Here is a 19,480-nt window from a genome sequence, read left to right on the forward strand (position 1 = left end):
TCCCGTTACATTTTTCCTAAGGGAAAAGCATCTTCTAAAACAAGCAACCCCCGCTCAGCCCCCGCCTGAGCTCTCCCCAGGTCCCTCCGGGGGAGGAGAGGCTGCCAGGCTCTCTGAGCACCCCCTTGCTGCAGAGAAAGACGCCTCGCCCCTGCGGCTGAGTCAGCCCGAGCGGGACCAGGCGCTTGCCCGTCGTTCTCCGAAGGGCGGGCGGGGCGGCTTCGGGTGGCCCGGGCGGCCCGCTTGGCGCGGGGAGGGAGGGAGGGCGCCGCCTCCCAGGCCCCCACGAGGTCCCGAGGGGAGGGGGATCCCTCGGCGGGAGGCCTGTCCCTTTAAGGAGGCGGCCCTGCCTGGGTGTGCCCCGTCTCCATGGTTACCCCGGTGCTGGCGGCGGGCGCAGGAGGGAAGGAGGGAGGCTGCCGCTTCTCCCCGACAGACGGAGGGAGCTGCGGGGATCCGGTGCGGAGCGGAGCCCGAGAGGGAGCCGACCCGCAGCCGAAACGGGAGCTCCTGCTGCAGCCGCCGCGAGCGGAAGGTGCCGAGAGCACAGTGCGAGCGGAGCCGCGAGTCCAGGATTCGTGGGCTGCCAGGGCGCGAGGAGCAGCGCGCCATGCTCCGGGCCCCGACGGCGGGGACGCCCCCTTGCGCGCGGGCGGCTGGCAGGACCTGCGAGCCCGGGGTGGGCATCGCCCCCCGACGGCTGCGCTAGGGGGCGCGGGGCCCGGTGGGGGGCGGCCGACTTGGGCGCCCTCCCCCGGCGCTGAGCTCCCGCGCCCCGGAGGGATGGGGCGGGCGGCCTTGGCCGCCTAAGATGCCGGCCATGCGGGGACTCCTGGCGCCGCAGAACACCTTCCTGGACACCATCGCCACGCGCTTCGACGGCACGCGTGAGTCCCGACCCTCGTCCCACTATCTCCCGGACCAGCTGTCCCTAGCCAGGGTTCCCTCTAGTCCAGTACCCTGACATCTCAGACTGGAGCCCTCCTGCTCTCGCCTTCCCTTCCCCGAGCCCCACTTTAAGCTGGGACCACCGTCTCCTTTCAGATGCCGTTTCTGAAAAATTCAAAGTCAACGCTGCCCCAGGCCAGGCGAAATGACTAGAACTCTCAGTCTGGGAGCCGGGCATGCTCTCTGTGCCTGGGGGAGAGAACCCGGAGCTACTTAATCTAATCTATCCCATCCCTGCGTCTGGCGCTGTCCCATCGACTACCCTCGAACTGGCAGGTTGGGGAGTGAGGCAAGGAAGCGTCAAGAGACAGCCCAGAGGCTTAAAAAACTGCTGTAGAAAAGAGGTTTGCAAACCAGGATAGAGTAAACCGGTCTCCGGAGAGCACTGTTGGTTCAAGCTCACCTCACTGCCTAAACCCACTGAGCCCGTCTATCCCCAAATAGACAGGTTTGGGGACTCCCACCAAGACTGGGGAAGTTTGGAGAAGGCAACCAGAGTTCTGAATTATGGTTTTCTATGGCTCTGAACCCTGGAAAGTCGTGAAAGCTCCCTTCCTTCTCCTCCTCCCTCAAACTACCGCCACCCACCCACCCCCCCACCACCACCCCCCCACCACCACCCCCCCACCACCACCCCGCAGTGGGGCTTCCCAGCTCTCTACCTCAGTCTCTGGCTCCTCATAGAGGGTGGAAGCCCCTCTCTGAGGACCCCTTCAGGCTTCTCCCTCTGCTTTGCCTGCACTTGGCTCCCGTAGCCTGCTGATTCAGTGCCCCCCACCCCCCAATACGTTCCTGGCTCCAGGCTGCCAGAGCTCAGCTACCGTCCTTACACCCCCATTGTGGATCACATTCACTAACTCCCGAGCCAGGTCAGGCAGCTGGGGCTCAGGCAGAGTGCAGAATAGATGATGGCTTGAATCGCCTTTCCCAGCGAGGCTCAGTGGGAGGAGCCAAATGGTCCACCTGAGCACCTGGCAGGTGAGGGAACCTGGCCGAGGCTGGGGTGGGGCTGAGGCGGTCCTAGAACTGGTCCTGCAGTTCTCCTGCAGACATCCCCAGTCCCACTCCTTACCCCTGGCTGGTCAGCTCACACTCCAGAGAGCAGAGCACCCACACAGGGCTGCGTTCACCAGCCTCAGGGCTCAGGTATGCCGATTCTCAAATACACTTACACACGATGCTAAGAATGGGTCCTTGCAGGGTACTGACACACAGGCGACATCCTAACTCCAGTTCATGAACAGCTCCTGTCCTAACCCTCCCCCAGCCCCCCAGCCCAAACACTCACAGGCAGGAGTCCCAAGATTGTCACACCCCCCCTTTGATGGCAGGCAGTGTTAAAGGAAGGCAGTAGACCTCGTGTCCCTTCACCACACACCCGCTCTGAGAGGTGCTCTCTTGCAGATAGTAACTTCGTGCTGGGCAACGCCCAGGTGGCGGGGCTCTTCCCCGTGGTCTACTGCTCTGATGGCTTCTGTGACCTCACGGGTTTCTCCCGGGCCGAGGTCATGCAGCGGGGCTGCGCCTGCTCCTTCCTCTATGGGCCAGACACAAGTGAGCTCGTCCGCCAACAGATCCGCAAGGCCCTGGATGAGCACAAGGAGTTCAAGGCTGAGCTGATCCTGTACCGGAAGAGTGGTGAGGGGCCGTCTGGCCAGCCTGCCTTACTTTCTCGGTCTCACCCAGCCTGGTACCCACCCCATCCACAGTCCCTCCTTTCCATTCCCATCTTCATCTCCCCATCTCATCCCATCTTCCCACATTCCCATCTCCTTTTTCTCAACCTTCTTGGGTCCTCACCGCAATCTCAATCAGTCCTCTATTTCCCATCTTGGATTTCCCCCCGCCCCCAGCAGAAGAATTTGCCCATCTTACTTAGCAGGACAGATCTCTGAACACACATGTCTGAATGTCCACTCTGCTCTCCCTTGCCCTTCCTCTCCCTGCTCGATCGAGCCTGAGTGTCCTAAGTGGAGCTGGCTTGTGCCTTAACTAAGGGGTGTCAATGGCCCCTCTGTCATCTTGGGCAGCACAGAAAATGGGAGCTGAGCTGTGTCTTCATGCCCAGGGCTCCCGTTCTGGTGTCTCCTGGATGTGATACCCATAAAGAATGAGAAAGGGGAGGTGGCCCTCTTCCTGGTCTCTCACAAGGACATCAGTGAAACCAAGAACCGAGGGGGGCCTGACAGCTGGAAGGAGTCAGGTGGGTGCCCAGGGGCCACTGATCTGGCTGCTCTGCCTGGGGTGTTGGGTACCTCAGCCTGGGTGGGGCCATGGTACCCAGCGTGGGCTTGAGGGCCCCCCACCCTACCCGCACTGACTGACTCCTGCTCTGCTGGCTAAGAAGCCTGTGGCTCTCTCATCTCTGCAGGCCCAGGTAGGAAAGCTTGCTGAGACACAGTTGGAGTTGTTGGGGTTTTTTTTAAGATTTTTTGGGTTCGGACCATCTTTAAAGTCTTTATTGAGTTTGTTAAACATTGCTTCTGTTTGATGTTTTGGTTTTTTGGCTGTCAAGCACATGGGATCTTAGCTCCCTGACCAGGGATCGAACCCACACCCTTTGCATTAGAAGGCGGTCTTAACCATTGGACCACCAGGGAAGTCCCAAAAGCTGGAGTTTTGACGTCAACTTTACTAAGAAACGGAAAAAAACACATTCCACTAGTGTCCATGAAGTACCATTTTCCCACTGATTAGTGAGGCCCACCTGGTTCCTTTTCTTCATACAAACCTGTCTGGGGAGCCCTAGCCAAAACCCTCCTTTAAGTCCTTGTGGTCTTTCCCCTCTTGCATCCTCTTAGGGCTTGGGAGTGCCCTTTGGACAGCTCACAGAGCTGTTAACGGAAGCTGCCACAAGGCCTCTTTGCCATTTGCTAATGCTGGGATACTCTTCCCATCCCCCAGCTAAGGGTTGCAGCAACTCTGCCCCTTGGCCTCCTGCTAGCTCAGCACTCCTCCGCTCTGGGAACCATCTCCCCACTCCTCTCTCAGGCCTTTCCTAGTGGAGATCCTCTCCTGCCTTGCCCTGGTCCCCCTCCTAGAAGAAGGCACTGGGAGGAGGGTCCATATGCACCCTCAGCACTGCTCGTTGCTGGGGTTGTTGGCAAATGACTCTAGGAAGTGAGAAACGCTGGAGCCCCAGCTCTGAATAGTCTAACTAGTCAATGAGCCAGTCCCTGGGCCAGCACCAGGTGTCTACCCCCACACCCCAGGGTTAAGTGTGTGCGCCCCCGCCCTTCTCTCCAGCCCTTGTTCTTTCGCAGGTGGTGGCCGACGCCGATATGGCCGGGCTGGATCCAAAGGTTTCAATGCCAACCGGCGACGGAGCCGGGCTGTGCTCTACCACCTGTCTGGGCACCTGCAGAAGCAGCCCAAGGGCAAGCACAAGCTCAATAAGGTGGACTGTGCGCTAGGGTGTGTGTGGGAGGGGGGCCCTGGGGGGGCAGGCTGAGGAGATGGAGAAGGGGAACGGAGCCGACCACAGAGAGACTGCTCAGGGGGCCACTCAGGCTCCACTAGCATTTCGGGAGTTGTGGCGAGAGTGTCACCTGCCTGAGTTGTCAAAGGTAAAAGGAGGAGTTTGGACCCTGGAGTCAGATGGCCCTTGGCTCAGTGTTGGCTCCTCTGCTAAGCAGCTGTGTGACCTTGGCTGAGTCACTGGAGCTCCCCAATGCTCAGTCTTCTGATCTATAACCAGTGGGCTCTAAAACCTGTGCCAGAGGTGGTTTTGAGAATGCAGGGAGAGAAAGGAGGCCAGACTCTATCCAAACTCAGCCTGTGCCAATTTACTGTCCTCCCTGCCTGGCCCTGCCCTGCCTCTCATTAGGGGGTGTTTGGGGAGAAGCCAAATCTGCCTGAGTACAAGGTAGCCGCCATCCGGAAGTCGCCCTTCATCCTGCTGCACTGTGGGGCGCTGAGGGCCACTTGGGATGGCTTCATCCTGCTGGCCACCCTCTACGTGGCTGTCACCGTGCCCTACAGCGTGTGCGTGAGCACAGCCCGGGAGCCCAGTGCCGCCCGTGGCCCCCCCAGTGTCTGCGACCTGGCCGTGGAGGTCCTCTTCATTCTCGGTATGTGCACTCTGTGCGTCCCACCCCTGGCGACCCCCGGGCTTTGGTGGGGATAGTCTGCATGGCTTCCACTGCCCCCTGCTGTCCCCCTGGCCCTCCCTTTGTTTATGACCCGTGGCCTTTGAAATAGGACCACGGGTCCATATGTCCCCACTGCTAATGGGTCACTTGACCGCGACCTAGTCATAGCCTCTCCAAGCCTGTTTCTCCCATCATCAAATAGGCATAACAGTACCTACCCTTTGCAGTTACTGTGAAAACTAAGACGATGCATATGAAGGGCCCAGGCCAGTGTCACATACTGAGCCAGGGGCCCAAAAAAGTGTGGCTTCTCCCCAACCCACGCTGAGTCCCGCCCTGACTTCCCACAGACATTGTGCTGAATTTCCGTACCACATTCGTGTCCAAGTCAGGCCAGGTGGTGTTTGCCCCCAAGTCCATTTGCCTCCACTACGTTACCACGTGGTTCCTGTTGGATGTCATTGCAGCGCTGCCCTTTGACCTGCTGCACGCCTTCAAGGTCAATGTGGTCAGTGCAGTCGGGCTGGGCGGGCTCGGGGGCGGGACGGGCCAGGCCAGCCCTGGGGTGACTGCCCCGCCTCCCCCCACTGCAGTACTTCGGGGCGCACCTGCTGAAGACAGTGCGACTCCTGCGGCTGCTTCGCCTGCTCCCCCGGCTGGACCGCTACTCGCAGTACAGCGCCGTGGTGCTGACCCTGCTCATGGCCGTGTTCGCCCTGCTCGCCCACTGGGTGGCCTGCGTCTGGTTCTACATTGGCCAGCGGGAAATTGAGAGCAGCGCCTCGGAGCTGCCTGAGATTGGTACTGGAGGCTGCTTGCATGTGTGTGTGTGTGTGTGTGTGTGTGTGTGTATGTACATGTGCCCAAGGAATCTGTTCACTCAAGGGTGTGTGTGTCAGGGAAATGTGAGTTCAAGTGTGTGTCAGGGGATATCTGTGAGCTGATACAAGGTGTCAGAGAGATGTGTGCAAGCCTGCGTGTGTACATGCTCACAGCTGTGTGTCTGGGGCGTGTGTGCGAGTATGTGTGTGTTTGTGAGGGGGAGACGGGGGCTGGTGTGTGTGTGCAGAGGGGAGTGTGACAGAGCCTCCCCCTCAAGGCAGGCCCACTCTCCAGCAGCCCCTTATTGTGGAAAAAGCCTGGTAGGCTGCCTGGGAGAGGCTGTTCACCCATCGTGGCCTCCTCGTGGTCAAGCCTGTGGCACTTGCTTCTGTTCCCTGCCCACCTGGGAAGCCCACCCCTCTCAGGAGACCTCTCTCCCATGGTCTCCCATGGTCTCCCATGGTCTCCCATGATCAGGGGCTCCTCACATGCCTGGCACTTTCCCACCAATCTCTTGGAAGCTCATTCTCCACCACCTTGGCTCCTAAGGCCCCTTCCCCGCTCTTTTTGCCTCCGGCAGCACGTTCTCTCATCCGTGTCAGCCTCCCCCTGCCTGAAAAGCAGCCGTTCCCTGCGCCCCACCAGTGTCTTCACTCTCCTTCATTTCACCTCCACGCTCACAGCTCCTCCCTCTGCTTACCTCCCACTCACGACTTAACTCCTGCCAGGAGGGCTTCCACCCCCACTGCTCAACCCAAAATGTCACCCTGCAGGTCACAGTGACCTTCTGGGACCAAACCCTTATCCCCTTGAAGTCCCCAGAGCACCTGACCCTGCCAGCCACCTCTCTGCCCCAGGATGAGGCCTCCTCCTGCCCCGGGCTTTCCTCAGACCCCTCCTCCCCCACCTTGCTCTCCCTGGGCGACTCCACTGGCACCACTGCGTGAACATCTCAGCTTCCGTCCTCTCTCCAAACCATTCTGTTCCAAAATTGAACACACCTTCTTCCGCCCACGCCCTCCAGCCCTCTGGCAACTTCCTGGTAACTGGCCTTTAGCCCCGGTTTCCAGTCAGTGGGCAAGAGGCCAGCTGCTCGGACGCCCCCCTATGACTACCTGCTCCTTGGTGGGGTCAGTCACCCGGAGTCCAGGTTGGCTTTAGACACGTGCTCTGATCAGTGCCCGGGGACGAGGAGACTTCTGCGAATCCTCCCCCGTTCACAAAGCCCACGGAGACTGGTGTGTAGCCCAGAGGCCCACTTGGATATTCCCCAAAGCTCTAGTTGCTGAGCACAGGAACCAGAATGTTCCAGACAGTGTCAGCTCCTTGGCACCTGCCCTTCCCAGAGGGAGGCTGTGGTGGAGGCAGCTCTGAGGTCAGAGGATTGGGAGATAGGTAATGGTGACGCAAAGCCCTGACCCCAAAGTCGTGTGTGTGTGCATTAGCGCTCAGTTGTGTCTGACTCTTTGTGACCCCATGGACTTTAGCCCACCAGGCTCCTCTGTCGGTGAAATTCTCCAGTCAAGAATACTGGAGTGGGTTGCCATTTCCTACTCCAAGGGATCTTCCCCACCCAAGGATTGAACCCAAGTCTCTTGAGACTCCTGCAAATCCCTGGGGTCAGTTGCCTTCCTCAGCAGGATCCAGACGCCTGAGTCTTGCGTCCACGTGAATTCTCCATTCTGACCACCTCACAGGGCTTGCTGAGATGACATGAAGAGCACCTTTGGCTCCCAGAGGAGCTCTGAGCCCCTCCATGGAGAGCATGGGGGTTGTAGGGGGCTGTCTGACTGTTTTGCAGATCATAACTTGAACCCTAAGTTCCAGAGGGTTTTTCTGTTTGGGGCTGGTACTAGTTCACATTAGGAACGTCCCTGTAGCTCAAACAGTAAAGAATTTGCCTGAAGTTCAGGGGACCCGGGTTTGATCCCTGGGTCAGGAATCCTCTGGAGAAGGGAATGGCAACCCACTCCAGTATTCTTGCCTGGAGAATCCCATGGACAGAGAAGCCTGGCAGGCTACAGTCTGTGGGGTCACAAAGAGTCGGACATGACTGAGCGACTAACACACACACTAGTTCACTCTAGGGGAGTTTCCAAGTCCTTCACAATTTCATCTGCCCCTTCCTTCTCCAGGGAAACTACCCTTAACTGGGTGGGAGCTGCACCCAGACCTGCTGAAATCCACCCAGGCAGGGATGTCTGTTGGGGAGAGTGGCACCCCCTCCTGGCCCAGCTCTGTCTGGTGGGAGGTGCCTTCCCTTGGCCTCCTTGCCTTGGTTCTGGGCAGCTGCACTGCCCCGGGTGTGGACACAGAGTTCCGACCCCAGAGTCCCATTAGCCCAGTGGAGATGGGCTGGATTTTCAAAAGTTGGTGCTAAATACTGAGGGAGGTCGTTTGGGGACATCAGCCTCCAGAACAGCCTCTGCAGTTGACCCTTCACGAGCAGAGGCAGTATCCCACCACCAGCATCAGAGGCTGTGGACGCCCCAGGACCAAGACTACGTGAGGAGGGGCTCCTCCCTTCATCCTGCTCCTTCTCCTGCCTCCAGCCCCCTCCCTCTCCCCCAGCAACTGGCTTCACCTCAGCGGCCCACCTAAATAACGACTGAAGAGCTCTGTGCACTTCCCTGTGTTCTCACATCTCAAGTAACAGGAGGGCGAGTCCTCGCCTTGGCTCAGGATTTCACATATACCCCCAACTCCTCAGCCTGGAGCTTGCTCCCCAGCGTGGACCCCACATTCTAGCTAAGCTACTTGCCTATACTTGCTGCCAGTTCTAGGTTAGTCCAGGCCTTTCCCTAGATCAGGAATGAGCCCCTCTCAGTTTCTTTATCTCAAAACCACCCATCCTCTGAGACCAAGCACCAGTGCCCCCTCTTTCAGGAAGTCGTCTAACTCTGGCCCATAGCATATGGATTTGAGCCCCACCCCAGGGCCCTCAGGTGCTGGGTACATTTTTCCCCTGCAGGAAGCTCCTGGGGTTCACCTGGCTCCTGGCACATGTGTGAGGTTCCTGAATGAAGGGCTGGGGGTGAGAGGAGGGGTGTGAGGACCACAGGGGGCTGTGTGTGTGCTGTTAGGGTGAGTGTGGATTAGGGGTCTGGGGAGGGGTGTGTGGAAAGGTGGGTCCAACCGCAGCCTGTGATCCTGAGCCCACCCTCTGGACCCCTGTGCTAGAGCTTCCCTCTCTCCCTGGCTTTCCGTGGCCCCCACCTCTGCCAGGACTCTTGGGGCCTCTGTGGACCCTGGGGACCTTCATCTAACACCTTAGAATTCCCACATCCCTCCAGGTGGACTGAGTGACTTTCGGCAGCTGTGGGCTCCTGAGAGACCCCAGTACGCAGTCCCACCCCCTCTAAAGTCTGACCAGAGAATGTGGGGTTGATGGGGAGACTGGAGCGATCTTCATTGTCCTCCCAGTGTCCCTGGCTGGCCTGTGTCTGTGTGTGTGCAGAGCCTCTGTGTTCACTTACCTGTGTGCTCATGTCCATGCAGGTGTGTCCCTCTCCTACCTGGCTGTCAGTGTGCAAGCACCTGTGTGTCCTCGTCTCTCTCCCAAGTGTGCACAGGCATGGCTGTGCTCCTGGAACTGTGCTCACACGTGTGTGTCCTTGTCCTCTTGACTGCGTGGAGCACAACTATAGCCTCAATGGGGTATAGGCACACATCCGTGTTGCCGTGCCGGAGAACATGTGCACGAGGTTGGGTGGCATGTGTGGTTGTGGGGCAGGATGGGACTGAATGGAGGATGGCTTTCCGGAGCTCAGAGAAAAAGTGAGAAGAGTCTAGGAGGATCAGGCAGAGGAGGGGGGCCTGGGAGTGAGGCTGGGGCTGGTACAGCGAGCCCACCAGCCCCTGTGCCCCCTCCAGCTGGGCTCACTGCCTGGGTTTAGTGCCACCGTTGGGAGGAGGGTGCAGTACTTCTCACTGCAGCCTCAGCACCTAGAGACACCGTCTGGGGAGATGACAGTCTCATCCTCATGGGCTTGTCTTGGTGAGGATCAAGGGAGGATGGGGTGTGCAAGGCTGGCAGAGGAGGGACACACCTGGAAAGAAGCATGAGGGTGGCTCTGCAGCCAGGTGCCCCCTCACCCCAGGGGAAGCAGCATGCACACGGTGGCCGCAGTGCAGCAGTGCCATCCTGCCCTCTCCCCAGGCTGGCTGCAGGAGCTGGCCCGCCGACTGGAGACCCCTTACTACCTGGTGGGCCGGAGCCCTGCCGCAGGGAACAGCTCGGGCCAGAGTGACAACTGTAGCAGCAGCTTCGGCGAGGCCAACAGGACCGGGCCTGAGCTCCTGGGCGGCCCCTCACTGCGCAGCGCCTACATCACCTCCCTCTACTTCGCGCTCAGCAGCCTCACCAGCGTGGGCTTCGGCAACGTGTCCGCCAACACGGACACGGAGAAGATCTTCTCCATCTGCACCATGCTCATCGGCGGTGAGGCCTGCCCCGCTTCCGGTCCAGGGCCCCGTCCCAGACTCATGACCTCGGCCGGGCCCCGGCCTCCCCACGCCCAGCAGGGTCCCCGGTCCTTCCCCGAGGTGCGTCTGCCTTAGAGGAACAGGGAACCCGAGGCCAGGGCCGGGAGAGGCCACACGGCAGCCGGGGCCTCGCCTAGCGTGGGGGCGGAGTGGGAGCTGCGGGGACAGGTGTGTCCAGCACGTGGCTGGCCGGGCTGGGCAGGTCCTGGAGGTGACCCCTCTGCCCCCCTCCCCAGCCCTGATGCACGCGGTGGTGTTTGGGAACGTGACGGCCATCATCCAGCGCATGTACGCCCGCCGCTTTCTGTACCACAGCCGCACCCGCGACCTGCGCGACTACATCCGCATCCACCGCATCCCCAAGCCCCTCAAGCAGCGCATGCTCGAGTACTTCCAGGCGACCTGGGCGGTGAACAACGGTATCGACACCACAGAGGTGCGCAGGCCTCCAGGGCCGGCCCTTCCAGCCTCTGCTCCTTCCAGGAGCGTGCGCTCCGCCCAAGATTCCGCGGACCGGGCTGGAGGGCAAGGGAGGCAGCATTCTGACCTCCGTGCCTCCGCTCTCTCCTGGGGAGACAGCGGGGAGGAGCAGAAGGCAGCCAAGCCGGCTCGAAGGCCCCTCTCCACCATCGTTAGATCTACAGGCCCTGCTCACTGACGTCCAAGCCCAAGGCCTGGTGGAGAAAAGCAGGGCTGCTGGAGGAGAGGGAGGCCGGTCCCTCCCACGCCTCCCCTTGCTCCTCAGGCTCTCCGGGTGGAAAGGGCTGGCGGGAGGCTGCTCCCATTCTCCACTCTGACCTTCCCCACCTGGTGCCACCCGCAGCTGCTGCAGAGCCTCCCGGACGAGCTCCGCGCTGACATCGCCATGCACCTGCACAAGGAGGTCCTGCAGCTGCCCCTGTTCGAGGCGGCCAGCCGGGGCTGCCTGCGGGCGCTGTCCCTGGCCTTGCGGCCCGCCTTCTGCACGCCGGGCGAGTACCTCATCCACCAGGGCGACGCCCTCCAGGCCCTCTACTTCGTCTGCTCTGGCTCCATGGAGGTGCTCAAGGGCGGAACTGTGCTCGCCATCCTAGGTTTGTGAGGGCGAAGTGGAGGATGCCAGGGCTGGGGAGCGGGGCGGGTGGAACCATGGTCCCTTCTGCAGAGAGATGTGGGCAAGGCCTCCAGGGAGAAGCAGCCAGGGTGGGGTCGGTAGCAGCCGTGGAGCCCTAGGCAAAGCTAAGAGCGGACCCGGTGACCACCAGGTGGCAACACGAAGAAGTGACCTCATCTCCTGGATTTCGGGAGGCCAGGATGAGAGCCAAGTGCCAGCCTTTGGTCTGTGAGAGGACGGAAGGGAGCACTTTCTGTCAAGGGGGAAAAATCAAATGCTAAAGATGCAAGTGCTGGAAAGTGTTCAGGCAGGAAAAAGGGAGGCATGAACGCTATTTTTTTCCTTTTAATTTATTGAAGTATAGTTGATTTACAATGTGTTAATTTCTGCTTTATGGTAAAGTGATTCAGTTATACATATATATACACAATCTTTTTAATATTTTTTTCCATTATGGTTTATCATAGAATATTGAATATACTCCCTTCGCTGCACAGCAGGACCTTGTTGTTTATCTATTCTATATATAATAGATTGCATCTGCTGATCCCAACCTCCCACTCCCTCCCTCCCTATCTTCCCTCCCCCTTGGCAACCATAAGTCTGTTCTCTATGTCTGTGAGTCTGTTTCTGTTTTGTAGATAAGTTCATTTGTGTCATAGTTTAGATTCCACATATAAGTGGTATCATATGGCATTTCTCTCTCTTTCTGACTGACTTCACTTAGTATGATAATCTCTAGTTCCACCCATGTTGTTGCGAATGGCATTATTTCATTCTTTTTTATGGCCGAGCAGTATTCCCATATACATATATACATACGTGCCGTCTCTTCTTTATCCATGTGTTGGTCAATGTACATCTAGGTTGTTTCTATGTCTTGACTGTTGTAAACAGTAATGCTATGAACATAGGGGTGCTTGTATTTTTCTGAACTAGAGTTTTGTCTGGATATTTGCCCAGGAGTGGGATTGTTGGACCACATGGCAACTCTCTTTTTAGTTTTTTGAGGAATCTCCATGCTGTTTTCCATAGTGGCAGCATCAACTCAAATTCCCACCCACAGTGTAGGAGGGTTCCCTTTTCTCCACACCCTCTCCAGCATTTGTTGTTTGTAGACTTTTCAATAATGGCCATTCTGACCAGTGTGACGTGGTACTTCATTGGAGTTTTAGCTTGCATTTCTCTAATAAGTAGCGATGTTGAGCATCTTTTCATATGCCTGTTGCCTATCTGTATGTTTTCTTTGGAGAAATGTCTGTTTAGTTCTAATGCCCATTTTTTTTATCGGGTTGTTTTTTGCTGTGATTATGGTTGTTGTTGAGTTGTATGAGTTGCTTGTATATTTTGGAAATTAAGCTCGTTGGTCATATCATTTGCAAATATTTTCTCCAAATATATTCCATAGATTGTCTTTTCATTTTGTTTATGGTTTCCTTTGCTGTGCAAAAGCTTGTATTTGATTAGGTCCATCTGTTTATTTTTGCTTTTATTTCTATTGCCCTGGGAGATTGACCTAAAAAATTACTAGTATAATTTATGTCAGAGAATGTTTTGCCCATGTCCTCTTCTAGGGCTTTTACAGTACCATGTCTTATGTTTTTGAGCCACTTTGAGTTTATTTTTGTGTATGGTGAGAGGGAGTGTTCTAAGTTCATTGATTTACATGCAGCTGTCCAACTTTCCCACACCACTTGCTGAAGAGCCTGTTTTTTCTCCATTGTATATTCTTGCCTCCTTTGTCGAAGATTAATCGACTGTATGTGTGTGTATGCCATTTTTGTTAGAAAACAGGAGATGCTACTCTCCTAGAGCAGGCCCGGGATTGAGATGGGTGACAACAGAGCTCAGGCTCCAAATACATTTCCCTTCTCGGCAAAAGAAAAGACTGATCCTTAGATCAGTCCCTTAGATAAGAGGGAGAGATTGCAGTTGTGGAAGGGATGTGGTAACAGTGCTGGCCCCAGGGGTCCTACAGTGGAGCCAGCCCTGCATCCAGGCCCTTACATGCTTCAACTCACGCAAACCTCACAAAACCCAGCCGGGAGAAACTATTGCTATTCTTGTTTTGCATGGAAGGAGACTGAGACTCTGAGAAGTTAATGAGTCGGCAGGCCACTAGGGCTAGAACCTGGCCTGCTAACTCAACCTCAGGCTTCAGACGTTGTGCTCTTAAGTGCTCTGCTCTGGGGAGAGTCCTCCCGCAAAAAGGGCGCGATTTCAGGGTGGTGGGCGACACGGGGCTGCAGGCTCCAGGGCTGTGGGGACGCTGTGGTCTCTGTGGGGAACAGAGGGCCTCACATACAGATGGAAGGTGCCCGGACCACAGCCAGTCCTCAGGCAGCAGTGCTTGCACACTCCCTGTGGGGACAGCTGCTGCTGCCTGGAGAGGCTGGAGTTTGTCACTCACCTGGAGAACCACATGGCCAGCAGCAACCGTGTGTCCATCCTCTCGTCTCTGAGGATGGTCTTCCAACAGGAACAGAAGAAAGAAATACCATGAGAACCGAGAGAGGCATTGCTCACAAGTTTGGCTTCTGGCCCTACGTGCAGTTAATGCCAGGACCCTGAGCAAATGGAATTATGGCCACTCATGTATGGCTGGCAATCCGGGAGAAATTATGAGGAACTGGAGATAAATCAGAAAGGCAAAAAAGCAGATTTTGACAGTTGCAAACTGGTCACTCCAAAGCAAGATTGTCCAGTGGATTATTAAGCAGATGGCTTTCAGCTTGGAGCTGAGGAAGCAGCGTGGCTGGCAGCTGGCATGGGTCCTGCAAGAATCCCTCTTTGATGCCAGGTGCCGGGTCTCAGAATGCCCGTATCTGGTGTGAAGGCAGCCTCAAGGAGGGCCGCTGCCCACGTCCCACCTTTGCCTCCAGAATTCTCCACGCTGGGACGTACGCCACCTTTGATCCGTCCTGTCCCTGCCCGTATGTTCCAGATGAACGGTTTCCTCTGTTGACTTGGCTGCACTGGACGCCCTGATGGACGCCTGGCTCCCTAGCCTTCATGATAGCCTGGTTTTCTGCTTTGCCTTCACCCCATCTCCCACCTGCCTCCTTAGTTGAACATGCAGGTGCTTGCTGCCTGCTCCTGGCAGCTAAGGCTCACGCATCTCTAGCAGTATCAATTCTGGCCTCTACCCCTGTGTATAAATTAACAGCTAAGCATGCAAAGTTAGTTATGGGGGAGGACAGAGGCAAGACAAAGGGAGATGAGCTGAGTGGTGGTGTGGGGAGGACCTCACACGCCTTGATGAGTTGAGCTGGAAGCTCTGGCTGAGGTCAGCTGGAAGCTGGTCCCCGAGACCAGTGGCACGGAACTCCATCCTTGGTCCTGTCCTATCTCTTGTTTTTCTCTGCCCTCTTGGATGAGAACAAGAAATACATCCTTATCCTATTTCCAGATGACACACATGAGGAGAGAGAGCTCATTCATCAGATGATCACACTGAGATCCAAACAGCTCTCAGAAGGAACCAGAAGGATGGCCGGGAGCCAAGAAAATAAGATTTAACGATGATGCGTTCTACACTTAAGTTTGAGCAAAAGTCCGTGAACATTTAGAGGAGGCCTTTAAGCTCAGTGAGTTCTGCTGGCAGCGGGAGGCAGCCCACAGCGGGGGTGGCGGCAAGCCATCTTTTTCCTTAAGGATGAGGAAAAGCTGTCTAATCTTGTGAAATGTCTGGCTGTGGGCTGAGCTTCCTTGTGAGGGCCATGAGTGCTCTGCCCAAGCCCCGGTGGCCAGCCATCCCTGATGGGAATCAGCTATAGGGGATTCTTGTTGAGAGGGAAGGGAAGGAAATGAACTTTGACCGACCATCTATGTGACCAATACTTTATCTATACAAACTCATTTAATCCTCATGTCCCTGATTGGAGACATCCTATTTCATTGATTCTAAGTCATATGTTCCCCCCACACCCCCCTCCCACCCTGCAATTTAACATCTCTTGAGATTGGGGTGCGGACTCGAATTGATGCCATTTTACTATCGCTGTCAGCCAGGTGGCAGTCTCACTTGGGTGGTGGGGAACCCCTCCGTTGACACCTTCTGGTAAGATGAAGAAAGCACCACAGACTCAGTTCAGGACAGGATCTGCCATGTAGAAGAGGCACCAAGGCTCGGTGCAATAACATGACCCTCCCTCCCCCCAACACACACACAGCACTAACTTGCTGGTTCCACATACTGGTTCCTAGACAAGCTCCATCTGAATCACCCACAGGGCTTAAAAACAATTGCGCGGGCTCCAGTAGATATTATGATTCTGTACATAGTGATGGGGCTCCTTCCCTGGGGAGTCTGATAGGTTTAACTTTCCCAGAGGATTCTGATCCACATGCAACTTGGAGACCATTAGACTTAAAACTTGGGTGTTTCAGCACAGTGCTTTGACCCCAAAGGTGACTGAGCACCCGGGCCACCAGGCTGTTCTGAGAAGCCAGTGAGGCGGGCAGCGGGGGCTGGCCAGCGTCTGGGCCCCCCCGCTCCTGTCCTGGCTGGAGAGGCCCCAGGCATCCCGTCTGGTGGCTGAGGGACAGGGCTTGCTGACCTCTGCTGGCTCTTCTCAGGGAAGGGAGACCTGATCGGCTGTGAGCTGCCCCGGCGTGAGCAGGTGGTCAAGGCCAACGCCGATGTGAAGGGGCTGACGTACTGCGTCCTACAGTGTCTGCAGCTGGCCGGGCTGCATGAGAGCCTGGCACTGTACCCCGAGTTTGCCCCCCGCTTCAGCCGGGGCCTCCGAGGGGAGCTCAGCTACAACCTGGGTGCTGGTGGAGGCCCTGCCGAGGTGAGGGCGCTGGGTCTGTGCGCGGGAGGGCTAGAGGCCTGGGGAGTTGGAAAGGGGGTCCGTGGGGGTGCTGTGTGAGTGCATGGCCTGGTGTGAGCGCATGGCCTGGTGTGAGCACTGCATGCATGATGGGGGTGGCTCCACACTCTCCCGCCCCTTCACTCCCTCACACCAGCCCTTAGAGCCCAGCCCTGTCCTGCTCAGCCACCTCTCCTGCTCTCCCTGGCCCAGGAGAGTCTGACCAAGCCGACTGGTACCAGACAAGGAGGCTGTGTGCAGGGGATGGGCGGTGCCCTCAGGTCAGGCCACCTCTGCAAAGTGCGCTGCCATGACCCAGGACCACTCTGAGGGGGCTTTTGAGTTTGCCTGCCTTATGTCACTAATTCCAAACCAGTTTTTAGTACCGGGTCCTCCTGGACAGTTCAGTGTGCCTCAGAGACCAAGTAGAGAGACAGCGTGTCCGTGCTTGGCTAGAATTTTGAGGGACAGTGAACGCCTCCAGGGCTGGTGGCTTTGAGATGGCAGCAGGAAAACACCCCTTCCCCCTGCTGAGCCTCCTCCTCAGGAGGTAGGAGACACCCACATCTGTTTTAACAAAAACAGCTCCTGGCTTCTAGGACCGTGAGACCTGGCAGGGGGAGTGAGTGGGACACTGGGGTGCTATCCATGCTGACTCCCTGCCCCTGCTCTCCCCAGGCGGACACCAGCTCCCTGAGTGGCGACAACACCCTCATGTCCACCCTGGAGGAGAAGGAGACAGACGGGGAGCAGGGCCCCGCAGCCTCCCCAGCCCCAGCTGATGAGCCCTCCAGCCCCCTGCTGTCCCCTGGCTGCACCTCCTCGTCCTCAGCTGCCAAGCTGCTATCCCCGCGGCGAACTGTGCCCCGGTCCCGGCTGGGTGGCAGAGGGCGGCCAGGCAGGGCTGGGGCTTTACAGGCTGAGGCCGGCCCCTCAACTCACCCTCGGAGCTTGGAGGGGCTGCGGCTGCCCCCCGTGCCATGGAATGTGCCCCCAGATCTGAGCCCCAGGTGAGCGAGCTCTGGGCCACTCAAGTCAGGCAGAGCTAGTGACAGGGCTGGGTCCCCAGCCAGCCACACTGCTGCCCTGGATGCCCATCCTTCCATCCTAACCCCTCTCAGCCTCCTCCAGGAAGCCCCCTTGACTACCCCACCTCCTCCCTGCCCCAACTCCACCATTCAGGCCATGCACTGCTCAGAACTCTTGCTGTTTCATACCGCTCAAGCTAGAAACTGCAAGCTCCTAGGGAAAAAGGGACCATGTGTTCCACCCTTCTCTTGGGACCCCAAGCCCCTGGCCTAGCTCCAGCTCTTGTAGCTTCTGTGGACAGTGGGGCATCTTGTCCTGTAAAACAGAACACTGCAGTGTCTGTCTGTTGACTGATTTGTTGCCCTGGCGCCTGCGTCCGCAGGGTCGTAGATGGGATTGAGGACGGCTGTGGCTCCGACCAGCCCAAGTTCTCCTTCCGTGTGAGGCAGTCTGGCCCGGAATGTAGCAGCAGCCCTTCTCCTGGACCAGGTACTAGGGCTCAGTCCGTGGGGAGGCTGGCAGAGCAGGCCCCTTGCCCTGGGGGCCTCTGAGAAACTGGCAGGGCACAGACTTTGGATGCCTTCTTGCCCTCATCCATCTGCATGGTTTGGGCGGGGGAGTTTGGTGGATAACACCAGCACCTTGGTGTTGGAAGGTAGCTGAAATGGAGCTTAGATCTCTGCTGCCAGCTTCCTATCTGTAAAAAGGTGGTTGTGCATGTTAAATGAGATAATGTTGTTAAAACCCTTAGAAGTGTCTGGCCCACTGCGGGAGATACAGGGCTGGGGAAGCAGAGTTGAAAATGACCACCGGGCAGGCCCGGCAGCCCTCAGAGTGTCCCCTAGCCTGGAAGACAGAACAAGAGACAATCACGAAGGCAGCTTCCCAAGGGGGAAGCCCGAGTCAGTGTGCCCGAGGCTCCCTGGCGGTTTGCACTGGATTCAGCAACTCGGGCAAGGTTACAAATGGCTGCTCCTGGCGGCAGGCCTGGCCAGGCCAGTGTGGTCTGTGCTCACCAGGCAGAGGCCTGGACCCCGCGCTATCTTCATTGACCAGCCCTGGCTGGTAACCCCTTCCTACTGTCCACAGAGAACGGCCTGCTCACTGTCCCCCTTGGGCCCAGCGAGGTGAGGAACACAGACACGCTGGACAAGCTTCGGCAGGCGGTGGGTGAGGGGCCAGGTGGGGTGTGCCTGCTGTTGGCAGGTCCCGGCTCCACTCTGACCACGCCCACCCTCCCTGCAGGTGATGGAGCTGTCTGAGCAGGTGCTGCAGATGCGGGAGGGGCTGCAGTCCCTTCGCCAGGCTGTGCAGCTGGTCCTGGCACCCCGAGGGGAGGGCCCCTGCCCGGCCGGGGCCTCTGGGCTGCTGCAGCCCCTGTGTGTGGACACTGGGGCATCCTCCTGCTGCCTACAGCCCTCAGCTGGCTCTGTCTTGAGTGGGACCTGGCCCCACCCTCGTCCAGGGCCCCCTCCCCTCATGGCTCCCTGGCCCTGGGGCCCCCCTGCATCTCAGAGCTCACCATGGCCTCGAGCCACTGCTTTTTGGACCTCCACCTCTGACTCGGAGCCCCCAGGCTCAGGAGAACTCTGCCCTGAGCCCAGCACCCCTGGCTCACCGCCTCCCGAGGAAGGGGCTAGGACTGGGCCCCCGGAGCCCATGACCCAGGCTGAGGCTGCCAGCACCGGAGAGCCCCCACCGGCTTCGGGGGGCCACGCCTTGCCCTGGGAGCCCCATAGCCTGGAGATGGTGCTTATCGGCTGCCACGGCTCTGGTACAGTCCAGTGGACCCAGGAAGAAGGCACAGGGGTCTGACCACCAGCCTCAGAACTCGGTGTTGCCAGACCTGCTTCCATCTGCTGCTCTGCCCAAGCTCAGGGTGGAGAAGGGGACAGCCACCCCCCACCCACCGGGGACTCCGTGCTACCTGCGGACTCAGGGCAGGGAGCTAGACAGCAAATGAACGCCTGGCCCCGGACTCACAGGGTGGGCGGGAACTTCAGGGGCAGGCCCCAGCCCAGGAATCTCTGGGCTCCTACTCCTGGGGCCCTTGCTCCCCTCAGCCTGCTCCTCTGACCACCCTGTCACCCTCTGCAGGCTGGGGGGCAGTGGCCCGAGGCCCAGGAGGGGTTCTGCTATCCCCTGCATGTGCCCCTGCCTCACCTGTCACCATGTTTTTTATATTAAAAAGAGAATAA

The 19,480-nt window shown here is 57.9% G+C and overlaps 1 protein-coding gene across 2 annotated transcripts; it reads left to right on the plus strand.

Moving 5' to 3' along the window:
- Positions 1 to 415: 415 nt before the first annotated feature.
- On the plus strand, positions 416 to 19,467 carry KCNH3 (potassium voltage-gated channel subfamily H member 3). 2 transcript variants are annotated; one of them, XM_005896402.3, is made up of 15 exons: positions 416 to 887; positions 2,353 to 2,586; positions 3,017 to 3,151; positions 4,212 to 4,345; positions 4,775 to 5,018; positions 5,390 to 5,547; positions 5,633 to 5,840; positions 10,021 to 10,302; positions 10,583 to 10,782; positions 11,170 to 11,419; positions 16,018 to 16,235; positions 16,932 to 17,263; positions 17,665 to 17,771; positions 18,372 to 18,448; positions 18,528 to 19,467. In XM_005896402.3, exons 1-15 carry the CDS (start codon positions 812 to 814, stop codon positions 19,095 to 19,097), a joined length of 3,225 nt encoding a protein of 1,074 aa, XP_005896464.1. In that variant the 5' UTR covers positions 416 to 811; the 3' UTR covers positions 19,098 to 19,467. The 2 variants fall into 2 exon arrangements, with proteins under 2 accessions (XP_005896464.1, XP_070226818.1); XM_070370717.1 differs by lacking the exon at positions 416 to 887 and having other exon boundaries at positions 1,874 to 2,586.
- Positions 19,468 to 19,480: the final 13 nt, after the last annotated feature.

This window comes from Bos mutus, chromosome 5 (genome assembly GCF_027580195.1).
Source record: "Bos mutus isolate GX-2022 chromosome 5, NWIPB_WYAK_1.1, whole genome shotgun sequence".
NCBI lineage: Eukaryota > Metazoa > Chordata > Mammalia > Artiodactyla > Bovidae > Bos > Bos mutus.

Bases quoted from the DNA above. Each gene is read 5' to 3' on its own strand.
- KCNH3 (XM_005896402.3), top strand. From the start codon at position 812: ATGCCGGCCATGCGGGGACTCCTGGCGCCGCAGAACACCTTCCTGGAC. The intron at 3,152-4,211 runs GTGGGTGCCCAG...GTTCTTTCGCAG, and splicing joins TGACAGCTGGAAGGAGTCAG to GTGGTGGCCGACGCCGATAT. The intron at 17,264-17,664 runs GTGAGCGAGCTC...CTGCGTCCGCAG, and splicing joins CCCCCAGATCTGAGCCCCAG to GGTCGTAGATGGGATTGAGG.